This window comes from Saccopteryx leptura, chromosome 2 (assembly GCF_036850995.1).
Source record: "Saccopteryx leptura isolate mSacLep1 chromosome 2, mSacLep1_pri_phased_curated, whole genome shotgun sequence".
Lineage (NCBI taxonomy): Eukaryota > Metazoa > Chordata > Mammalia > Chiroptera > Emballonuridae > Saccopteryx > Saccopteryx leptura.
Window position 1 is genome coordinate 149,788,805 of NC_089504.1, and position 12,167 is coordinate 149,800,971.

The following is a 12,167-nucleotide window of genomic DNA, read 5'->3' on the forward strand; positions in this document are numbered from 1 at the left end:
CATTGATAATAAGGACACATTAAATCCATTGAAACAGTTTTACACCTAGCTGATATGACCAAGATGTGGGCCTTTCAACATGTGTCAGAAACATATGTGACCTCAGGTAGTCAGATAGAGAGCTCCAGCCTTCCACATGCATTCACACCCTCATTGACTCAGTTCTCCCAGCTGACATCCCGGATGCCCTGTCGTTAGCCCCTGTGGACCTTGTGGTCCTAAGATATCAGATTGCTGCATAAATATCATCTTGGGTGTTGAATGTGTAGAAGAAATACTTTAACTAGGAAAAAAAGGAGATAGATGAAAGTTAATAGTGCAAAAGAGAATATATTGAAAAAAGATAGAGAGAAAGGAAGGAGGGAGAGAAACAGATAAGGAGGGAGAGAAGAAAGGAGACTGGTGGAGCTAAGACCAAAACAATAAAAGTAAGCCCTGATCCACCTCTCCTCTTTGTGTTCCTGATGACTCTTACATTCAGTAACGCTCAAATCGTAGGCTGGCCTTGTGTACTTATCCATGGGCCGGCACAGCTGAAAGTGATCCTTTTCCTGGGCCTCTACTCAGCAGGAGGAAGGGGCCTCTACTCAGTCTTTTAATTCAGTCATTATCTTAACCATTCTCATGAGATAGATCTTCATCACCAGGAACTTCCTGGGAATCCTTTTTTTGGGGGGGTCCAATAATTCCAATAGTCTCTGAAACATATATATTACAATCATGAGCAATAATTACCACTTATTGAAGCACTGTGTTTAATCTTCTATCTCTCTCTTTTTTTTTTTTTTTTTTTGTATTTTTCTGAAGTTGGAAATGGGGAGGCAGTCAGACTCCCGCATGCACCTGACCGGGATCCACCCAGCACACCCACCAGGGGGCGATGCTCTGCCCATCTGGGACATTGCTCTGTTGCAACCAGAGCCATTCTAGCACCTGAGGCAGAGGCCACAGAGCCATCCTCAGCGCCCGGGCCAACTTTGCTCCAATGGAGCCTTGGCTGCAGGAGGGGAAGAGAGAGAGAGAGAGGAAGGAAAAGGGGAGGGGTGGAGAAGCAGATGGGCGCTTCTACTGTGTGCCCTGGTCGGGAATCGAACCTGGGACTCCTGCACGCCAGGCCGACGCTCTACCACTGATCCAATCTTCTATCTCTTAAAAAGTCTTTCCATTTTACTCAAACCTCACTTCTGTTAGATGTCCCAATGGTACAGATTTAGTGAGTAAGATGCTATATGGCTTTCACCATGAATATAAACACAAAAAAACTATAATTTTACATAAGATTTTCCTGTTTTCCCTTCACTCCTGCATGCATTTCTGTCTGTGTTCATTCTGTGGTTCCTGATTTCCATGGATATCCTCAGGTAGAAACTTTGGGTACTGGATCCTGGGCCACATTTTACATTTTCCTTCCTGTTTTTTCTTTTTAAAATAACCCCTTATTAGTACTGAGAAAATTGCCCAAATTAAACTGAAACACCCACCCCATGGTTTTTTATATTTTTGCTTTCATGCCTCCCTTTTTCTTAAAACAGGCCACACCCCCCTTTGTTCTAACAATTGACTGAATTAAGAAGCTCAAATTTAACTCTTATGTTTTTGAGCTGTATAGACTGAGAAGTAACAATTAGTAGTCACTGAATGTCAGTTTAGTTAAGAGACCCGATTTTTAGCCTTCCCTTGTCCCCATCTTCCACTTTACCCCTGGAGCCCTCATAGACTGCAACAATGATCAAGATCCCTGTGAGCAAACTCATTAAAGAAATAAAGCTTCAGAAGTATGAGGGATATATATGTCTTAGTCCTGAAAACTGATATATATATATATATATATATATATATATATATATATATATATATATATATATATATATATAATAGAAACTCACATCTTGTATTTTCAGACAAGACTCTGTATGTCCAAAGTAATACCTTATATTAGCAGACTGAAAGCACAGGCAAGTTTGGTAGATGCCACTGTGCTCAAGTGTTGGTCTGGGCAAGAGCTGGTTTTGTTGTTGGAAAAACAGATTTTCAAAGGTTGGGATAGCAGACACACTCTCTCCATCACTTGACTTTAAAGTTAGTTTTAGATAAAAGGATACCTTTAATAGTAGGGCTGGTTGTTGGGAGGATCAGGCTTCTAAAAACCTTAATATGCTTTCAGCCTTCCCCGGAAGCAGGTGACAGGGTAGTTAGCGTCCACATCCTCTGCTCAGCAGAGCAGTGTCTCTGCTGGCACGTTGCCTGGCACAGCTCCAAGGAAAGCTGTATGATGACAGCAAGATTAGGATGCAGGAAGCAAGGCAGAGTCATATGCTCTAAAATGTCGATTTTCTCCTATTCCCTTAGTATATAGTATGGTTGATTCTACTAACGGATTATCCTTTAAGCCAAGTCTCCTTATAAGCACTTGAGCATTTGAATTCTAAAGATATTAAACAATTTCATTTGATACCCCTCTCCATATTCTTTGTCAAACTTGTGTTGATGGGATCCCTTACACTGTAACCTCCCCTCAGTCAGGGTACATGTGCAGAAATAGTAACATTGGTGAAGGTTCGGTATTATTGAATCTCCAGTGTTGGGAGTCACTACATTGAGTTATATGTTTGTCAACACTTTTGTGCTTGAAATTATTTTACAAGCATACGTCAAACAGGAATGTGGCTATTATGGTACCATGTCTATACTAAACTCTGCTCTCAATGGATCTGGTTATATTTACACTTATAGATAATACATCATGTGGAGTTGGTAGCGTCTAAACAGGGCTTTTAGATTGGTGTTCCTTGATTTAGACACTATAGCTTCTTTATAATTTATTATCTACAACTATACTTTCTTCCCTTTAGTTATTCTTTTTATGTTCTCTTTACAATTGCAAAACACCCAATTGTTGCCATCCTTACCCCATTTCTAAGAATAGGTCTTAAGGTAAATGATAAATGTTTAAACATGTTTTTAGATTATTGCATATGATTTTGGTAAGTTAAATAATTAAAACTTTTTTAAATGTTAAAGTGAACTTGAGGTATTTTTTTAATGTGTTTTGGGATTTATTTTTCTATAAAATGTACAACTTTGATTTTTTTCAGTGCTCCCAAAAAACAGACAAAACTTGTGACCTCATCTGTTTTAAATTTGAATGAATGAATAAACAAAGGAAAAATGTCCTGAGTACAGTCTTCATTGCAAGTTCCAGCAACATAAAGAACAAAAGCTCTTAGACATTGCTTCCCACTATCTATAACCATTATAAAACTACTCTCATCAGTGTGTCGGTAGAGGGACACAAGTGTTTTAGATACTTAGGGTATTTTGTTGGTGTGGTGGTGGTTTTACGCTTCTTCAATCTTGCAAGCAGCCTCTAGAATTTACAAGTGATTTTGCATCAAAGTAAAGGGAACAACTTTAGGCAATATGGCTGACAGACAGTCAACTCTCAGAATGTGTTGGAAATGCAGGTTAAGATTCCAGAAATAATCCTTGATTTGGGATTTGTTCAAAGACTTAATGTCAAGTCTTAGCTTTGTCAGTCATTAACTGGATGAGTCCCTTAGTCTATCAGAGCCTCAATTTTTGTAACTCTAAAATGTAAATTGTCATAGGAAGGTAATGCCCAGTATATAGGTCAATCTGATAATTAAAGGGGGCATTATATTTTTTAATCAATATCACTATTAAATCTATGCAAATGGAAAGTTAAAAATAAGCTGCTTTGAGGATTATAAAATCTCCTAATGGTCATCTCGCACGTGTGTATTACTTCTGTAGGCAGGACCACACTTAAGTTCTTCCATTTAGGTAAAAATCTGTATTGCTTGAAAATACTTTCAGAGGAGAGGCTGTAGGACTTGGATCCACAAAAGTGACTACACGAGACATTAAGACAAAAATGTTTTTCTTAATTATTCACACTCACGATTCTCTTGTTTTCCATTTATTTCCCCGTGGAACAGCCCTCTGTTCCTCCAGTCCTTCCGCCACTTTGTAGCGTGCCATCCTGTGGTAGTTTTCCCTCTTTTTCTTCCCTTGAGGCACCTCCTTCAGTGGTTTCCTCCATTTTAAACAAACTCCACTTTTCATCTCCTTACGGGGGTCATTTGTCTTAACTTCTGCACAGGAAGAAGATTCCACTGTTCCTCAGCCGCTCACTCCAAGACATGAGACCCTCTGGTAAGGAAGCTTTCCTTCATGTCACATTGAAGCCCATTTCCTATTCTTACTTCTTCAGAACAAGTTTTGAAAAACAGCTGGTTACCATCCTTTAGTTCCGTCCTTCCCTGACAGTACTTCAAAAACATTATATCACTTTTCAGTCTTTTTTGTCAAGCATGAGTTATAGAACTTCCTTTGGTTTTTTCTCGTCTGGCGTATTGTTCAGCCCTCTAATAAGTCGTGTGGTGTAATTGAAAGAACGTGGGCTTTGTAGTTCGACCTGGTTTTGCATCTGAGCCATGGATCCCGCTAGCTGTTTGACCCCAGTCCGAACATCTAACTCCTTCGAACTACAGTTTCCTCATCTGTCAGGTGAGGTTGATGGGTCATCTCTCACAAGGTCCTTGTCAGAGTTGTTAATGCATAGAACATTCCTGGTATATAATCAAAGCTCTAATAAATGTTAGTTCTTTTCCCCTCCCTCTCTCTTTGTGACGCTCCTTGACATTAAGCTACTACTTTCTAATAGTTATGGGGACTAGAACTGAACACAGTGTTAAGAATTTTAAATAATACTGCTTCCCTATCCCCTCAAATGTGCTTTCCCCCTCCCTTATACTGCTACGTCACGAGAGCTCTTCTAAGTATTTATACGCCTTCTGATGTTATGGCCACAAGGACAAGCTACTTCCAAGAACCAGCTCTGAGAAGAGAATATCCAGAGGAAACCATATCAAAAGGAGACACTTAATTGGCATTGGAGGAGTCCAGGATAGCTCTTAACCTTATTTTCACCTTAAGGAATTTCCCATATGGCTTTATCTATCTGTGACTCTCTCCAGTATGGGACCCATCACATGTCCTTCAGATCATGTCAAAACACCAAGTTACTCATTTCTAGGTTTCCACCTCAGATCTAGATGAATCCTGGATGCAGTTTCACAGCTGCCCTCTATGGCAACCCTTGTGCAGATTCGAGAAAGGCACTGCTCTCAGCAGGTGCAGCACCATGCCCGGGAGAGCAGTGTTCGGAGGAGAGGGTAGCTGAACTTCGGGCAGCCCGGCACGGGGCTAACGTTTTTGTGGAAGTCACAGTGTTGGCTCTGGTGTGGTTTACTTTCATCAGATAGGTGCTCCAAAAGTATTCCTTGTCTTTGTCCTTTTAGTGTCAGCTAACATCAACCTTTCTTTCTCCCTCCATTGGCCACCTCCTTTTCTTATATCTGTTGTCCCCTTTACAATTTGTAAACCACATTTTATTCTCTGCTTCAGATTTGCTTAAATTACTTCTACTGGTTCTAGCTATTTCTTTCCAGGCACCTTTGCATACCTGCCTTGACACACACACACACACACACACACACACATGTATGTATGTCATATATATTTATATTTTGTGAAGGTACTCTTTGTGTTTTAATTCTGGGCCATTTGGGATTGAGTCAAACAGACTTTCCTAAAAATTTCAACATTCTATTAACTGATTCTTTTTACTAGCAAATTGGCAAAATCTATATAATTAATTCATTCCAGTGTGTGTTCCCTGTTGTCTACTTTCCTCTATAGATGATTTTGCTAAACATTTCCATTACCTAAACCGAGGTTATGGGAAAGAAAGGGAAAGAGATTGCCAAAAGATTATATAATCCACACACTACCTGCACCAAAAGTGAGATTTCAGAGGTCCTAAAAGGAGTACATGGATGTTCTCATCATTACCAGGCAACAAGATCCTTTATACTAAGCTCATGTTTGGGCAAATCCCGCCGAGAACAATCAGGTGGGTTTAGTGAACCATTCAGTTTTCCAAAGCTCAGCCAGGTCAGTTCTGGTGACCGGTCGATGTACAGGTCTCAGCCAGCTTATTCTCAGGTGGCGTAACTGATGGTTATGCTTAAATTCATCTCAAGGAGGTGGAAGGATATTTTAATAATAATTTTTTAAAAGTTTGTGTAAAAAGACATAAAATTAAGAAACAAGAAACTTGAAGATCATCTAGAGGCAAAATTTCCTGACATGATGATGTACTGGACAGTAGATAGGTCTTGGTAATGGATGTGGTTGGAATGCCATTATTAAATTTTCCTTTTCTCCATTTTTCTTCATCTATTTCTAATGTGCCTGTTAAGCCAGAGCCTTCCTGGGAACATAACAATAAAACAACTATGGAGTTAAGTAAATAGAAAAACCTAATAAATATCCCTACAAGTGCAGCTTGAATCATTTACTTTCATGCTCTATAAATCAGTAGCAGACATGTGACAGGAACCATTCTTGACCTGTTTTAGGATATGCAGGCACCCCAGGAAAAGTTTCCTGTTTATTACTTCTTTGAGTGTGTGTGTGTGTGTGTGTGTGTGTGTGTGTGTGTATTACTTTGAGATATTTACTCCTGGAATAGTCCTCTGGCTGGGGAAAAGTTTGGGTCTAAGGAAATAATGCAGAAAAAGAGTAAATAGGGCTTAGCTGAAGGAAGGGTGCAGGCAAAGGGCACAGTGGATGAATGGGAAGAGGAGGCTGGTGGAAGACAGAGCTGGGCGTCAGGGACACTAGCACTTCCGCTGCTCAGGCTTTCGGGGAGAGATAATAAAATCTGGTTTTGACATGTTTGCTTTAGATGGCAGTGAAATACTGAGTCTGTATATTTTGTAGATGTTGAGAAATATGTGACTGAAGAGAGGGTGAAAGGTCAGGGCTGGAGATAGGGATCTGGGGCTCATCTGGGTGTAGGTGCTAATTGAATCCATGTGGGTGCACTAAAGAATTGGGTAGACAAGGGAAAGAGGAGCGAGGCCCTCCAGGCTGAGCCCTGGGGGCTCTAAGTGATACTGCCTGGAGGGAAAAGGGGCTGGAGTCAAAGAAGAAAGAAAAGCAGGTGGAGATATTTGAGAATTCCCATGGCCTAAGTCCCACGCCACTGAGGCCTTGAGGATGTTGGGAAGCACATGGCAGTGTGGAAGGTGGCCCAGAGCCCTAAGACTGGGAAGCCACGAAAAAGTTCAGTAAGGAGCTGCAGTGTTTGGTGGCTCTCAGAAAAGCATCAAACAAAAGCAAGGACTGCAGAGAAAGAGGCAAACCGGGCCGCATCTGGGTCTGGTCGTCTTGTTCCTCCACATTGCCTGGTACGGTGCTTGGTAAGTCAGCACTACGGATGGCTGAGGGTGGCGAATGAATCAGTCAAGTAAGCAGCTATAGGTAATCATTATTTTTTTAGGTGATTATTTTTTTTTCCCATGTAAGAGAGGATAATAGCATAGTACTGAACGGTTGCTACCAATATCGCTGATAGGCCTACCAGTTCAAATAGACAGAAAAGAGAAAAGGAGGTGAGAAGAAAAGGGAGAAGGCAGAGCCTGGGAAGAGAGGAGACAGAAGTAGGTAGTGAAGAAGGCCAGGCGTTTTCCGGGGTGTAAAGTCAGAGAGGTAAACAGCCTAAGTTTGTGAATTGGGCCTTTAATTTGCTTGTATCTCTAGCCGTTTCTCAAACATTCATCTTGTCCCTCTGGTGGAACTCCCAGCTTCTTGGCAAAGACAGGAACTTCTTTTGTGTATCTCTTTAGTACCTCATACGGTTCTGCAAGCATTTACCCTGTACTCAATGACAGCTTGAAAGAAAGAAATTTTCAGTGATTTCTAAAAGTTGATAATTATCCAGAAATTTAGTCTGTGAAAATGTTCACTTTCGATAAATCAAATAAAAACATCCCTTCTCCACTCAGAGGAGGCTTATTAACTAAAATTTTCTAAATAATTCACTCAAAGCCCTACCTCTGGAAGAGTGTCTAGATGCTTGCTTGTGAAATTTCCTTCAGAGCCAGCTATACAAACATCCTCTCTAATCTTCGCAAAATGAAGAAATGGGCCTAACAGATGTGGAATATGCTTCTTTCCTACTCTGTTTTTTTATCTGTTTTCTTAAGACTACCTGTAAGTAGTGATCTGAATAAGAGAACTGGCTTTGGAAGCATCAAAAATGTAATTTTCAACTTCTTATGATTTAAAGAACTGAACACTTCAGTTTTCTCAAACTTTTAAGAAAATGAAATTCATCTTTCGGTGGAGATCCAGGTGAACATATTAACAAACACCAGGAGCCTGGAGACTGAAAATAATCTTGTGACTGACATCTGATTGTGACTTTATAATGTTCTACTGCAAACGCGCCTGTAAGGGCAACGAAGAGATAGTTGAAAAAGGCAACGCTGTTACTTATTTAATTAAATATGTAAAAAGGGTTGTTTGCATCTGTAGTTCCTGACAGTAGTTTTCTATTTTTAGAAGTGGTGTTAATGATACTGTATTGCGACAGATACCAGTGGCCATAGGTTTCAAAGGATGTCTAGAATTTTTAAAAAGAAATAGTCTGCAAGAGGGAAGGAAGGGGCCTGTGCTGGTAAATCTCAGCAGCATGGAAAAGGGAAGGGGTGTCCCGACAGTGTTGTTTCATCTGCTAGAACTTTCCCACAGAAAGACAGATATCAAATAAGAATGTTTATCAGACCTCAGATATATATATATTATACATATATATATTATATGTATAATATATATAACTCAGAAATTATATGTAATGGGATGACATTAATCAGGAAGATTACATAGGTGTCAGTCACATCTCTTCGGGTATGTTATGCAGTATAGACTTGCTTATCCCAAACTTGGAAGGTGGGAAGCACCATAAAAATACAGACTGGCACCCTGTGAAGAACAATAGCCAGTCTTCATTATTCACACTGATCTAGACGCTAGACATTGTGGTGTGCTTGTTAAATGACACATCAGACAGTACCTACCGCTAATACGGCAGTAGGCCATGAGTTGCTGGTGCAAAAGAAAGCTAAAGTGAATTAGGCAAGATAGCTAATGAAAAGATAGCAGTGGTCCCAGTGGAAAACCATATGGACACTGACCCACTTTTCTAGTTTTACTTTTGTCTGATTTTCTTAAGAATGGGTTACTGCTGCAGAGCAGCCTGAGCCTGATGGCAGAAGGCAGGTCCCTATGGTCAGTTCATTTAGAAGCAAGAGAGAATAAGTTGACTGCCCAGGAGATGTCTTAGTTAACAAGCGCAGGTCTTTGCAGATGAAATAGAATTTAAGTAACAGAAACTGAATATTATTACTTCAAAGAAGAATGCAGTAATTCTTCTGTAAATCGGCCATTTTCCCCACTCTGAAAAGATAGTGAACAATGTGGAAGGGTGTGGCATTTTCTATTACTTGCCATTGAATTGATGAGAATGAAAATGTCTGTGAATCCATCCACACCACTGAAAGACGGGCCATAGAATCAACTAGGTGGCAGAATGTGTGTATCAACAACAAAATATACTAAAAAGTTTTCACCAGGTAGTGTTGAGATCTGCCATCTGTTTATTTGTGACCTTATTTAGTATTTTCCTGTTTTACCTCAATCCCTAAGGGAACCAAGGCTGCATATAAAGAACATAATGACCATCAGACAACCTTGAGTTTTCAGTGAGCAAAGGTGGACTCTGAGGTCCATGACATTTTGTAGTTTGTTATCTTTCTCAGGCACAGAGTTGAATTCTGGCTCCTGGAAGCCAATGTTTGGGAGAATCATTTATTTTGTGAATGAAGCACACTTTGACAGTAGTCACATCCGAATGTGACCTTGTTGTCTCCTAATTTGAGTTTACATAGTAGCTCTCTTTAAGAGACTAAACGATTGTTTTAGTTTCTTTGTGAAAACAGCCATAAAGTGAGAGAAGAATCCTTGGTTGAAGTTGGAGAGGCAGTTGACCCTGGGTGGAGGAGGTGCACAGCAAATGTTGGCCTATAGAGAGTAATTTTTACCGGAGAAATCTCCAAACCTGAGCAGTGTTTCCTGGACCCCCAAATTTAGAGACTGTGAATTTGAGGGTTTGCCACATCCTCAGAATCATCAAGGGACTGCTAAAATGTAATAGGAAATTAGCATTATAGAGAAAAGAAAAAAAATTATAGGAAAAAGACAAGGAATATGTAAATGATTTATTTAACCCTTTGAGTAGTATGAACGTTCATGTACGTTCTCGTGCCTCCTGACCATCCAGAGTACGATTGATTTATTTTAAAAATGTGTAAGGCAACATTAAAAAAAGGCAAATGTATGTTCTTCTTGTTTCCATAGATTGGTTATCAAACATGATTTTAAGTTAATAAAACTGGAACTAGAACTAATTTCATTTTTTGGAAAAAAAACTCAGTCCCGGGGGTCAGCAAGCATGAAAAAAACCTCACTATTCAAAGGGTTAAAATGTTTAGTTTAGATCCAGGTCTATTACTACTAACTACGCAGCCTTGGGAATGGTCTGTCTGACCATTACTTCGGTGTTGCCAATTGGAAACAAGGTGAAACTAGTCTTCACCACTAATTTGCATGCCCCAAAGTAGGATAAACATACTCCTCTGGCGATTTAATCGGTAAATGTGGACCCAGGCAAGTGAAAGAGAAGCAAAAAATTCCTATGGCCATACTTATAAACAAAACTCCTGAGGGAATAAGAAGACAAGAGTCTGGGTTCTTTCCCACTCTCAAACCAGATCCACTCTGTTTCATCCCTGGTATAAATTCGTGTTCTGAAGACTGGAGGTTGGGAGGTGAGGGGTGGAGGTGAGGAGTAGAAGGATTCTTTGATGAAGGAACACCTGTCACCCACTATGGGCTTCCCTGCAGTCCCTCTAGGTCACCGTCAGTGCTGGGATTCAGGAAATAAGCTGAAATAGTTGTGGGTTTCCCTTGCCAACCCGGGAACTGAACAAAACAAAATAAATGATGGTGCTGAAACTCAACTTCACTCACTTGCTTACTGAATACTTCAAGTTCCTGTAGGTTCCTATACACATCCCGGAACAGTATGTTAGGATGCTGATCGGGGTGCCATTTTATGGCTGCAAATGGGGAGCTCTAGGGTTAATCTGATAAGAGATGCCAAACTCTTATGCCATGAAGAAACCTATCCCCAGCCTGCCTTGGGAAGGATACCTCCTAATACTAACTGAAATTCCTTTTGCTGTAATTAAGGTCTGTGTTGTCTTGGTTTATTTGGGGCAGTGGAAGCTTTGCCCATGTCCTATTCTCCTTCAGGTTACTGAAGCTAGCTTTTAAGTGAACCTACTCAAATTAAGTAAAATGTTATTTTAGTATACCTTCATCTGACCTCTTTCAAATCCCATTGCTCTTTCTGCTGTGCCTGAAGGTATTCTCCCAATTTCTCCAACATGTTCATTTCTGGGCTGTAAATTAGATATAGGACAGGTACTCAAATTTTGTAAATACTCTGGAATTACAAATCACAGTTGCCCTCTGTCTTGACTCAACCTCCCACCACACACACGCACATGCGTCCGCCCACGCACACACACACATACACACTCTTTGGAAGTCACTCTAGCTAGTGGTAACTATGAAGTCTTTGGTAGAAGGTACTTTGCTGTGGACTAGAATAGAATGTCATGTGGCTCAGAGATTCTTTCTGCATTTACATTCTCTCAAGATAATGGTCTCACATATATTTTCATACATGCAAATATGAATTTACTTTCCTTTTCTTTCTCTCTTCCAACTCTTTCCAGTTCTTTCAGAACATGTCTTCCAATTTTTATCTATGCCACTTTTATCTACCATTTTGTTGTATTGCTAGAGTGGCCCTGGAAATATCAGAGAGGAGAGAAACCATATGTTTTGAGGTAAAACTTAATAGAATAAAGAAAGAATGCCATTAATTTCCAGCCCTTGAAAATACCAAGGAGCTCCCATTCAGACCCTCCTTACCATCCACTGTCTTGTATTAAATCCTGGTATTTCTCAAATGTCAAATTCCAAGGTGGATTTTTTAAATATTTCTTGCAAACGTTTGTTTAACTCTTTTAATTAAATATGAATCACTCAGAAGTATTTTCTTCTATCATTTTTGTTATAAATGTGCTACAGTTTAGGTTCTAGTTCTTTGTCATCCAGCCTGAGAATCTAACCATTGTTTATACCTTATTTTTACTCAAGGTAAA

General features: G+C 39.9%; 1 protein-coding gene across 1 annotated transcript in view; it reads left to right on the plus strand.

The window, feature by feature from the left end:
* Positions 1-12,167, plus strand: part of HMGA2 (high mobility group AT-hook 2) — a 145,387-nt gene that overhangs the window by 90,227 nt on the left and 42,993 nt on the right. Inside the window, exon 5 of the mRNA XM_066363374.1 lies at positions 4,124-4,176. Coding sequence (XP_066219471.1) covers positions 4,124-4,176 — 53 coding nt within the window. The remainder of the gene's footprint in view (positions 1-4,123; positions 4,177-12,167) is intronic.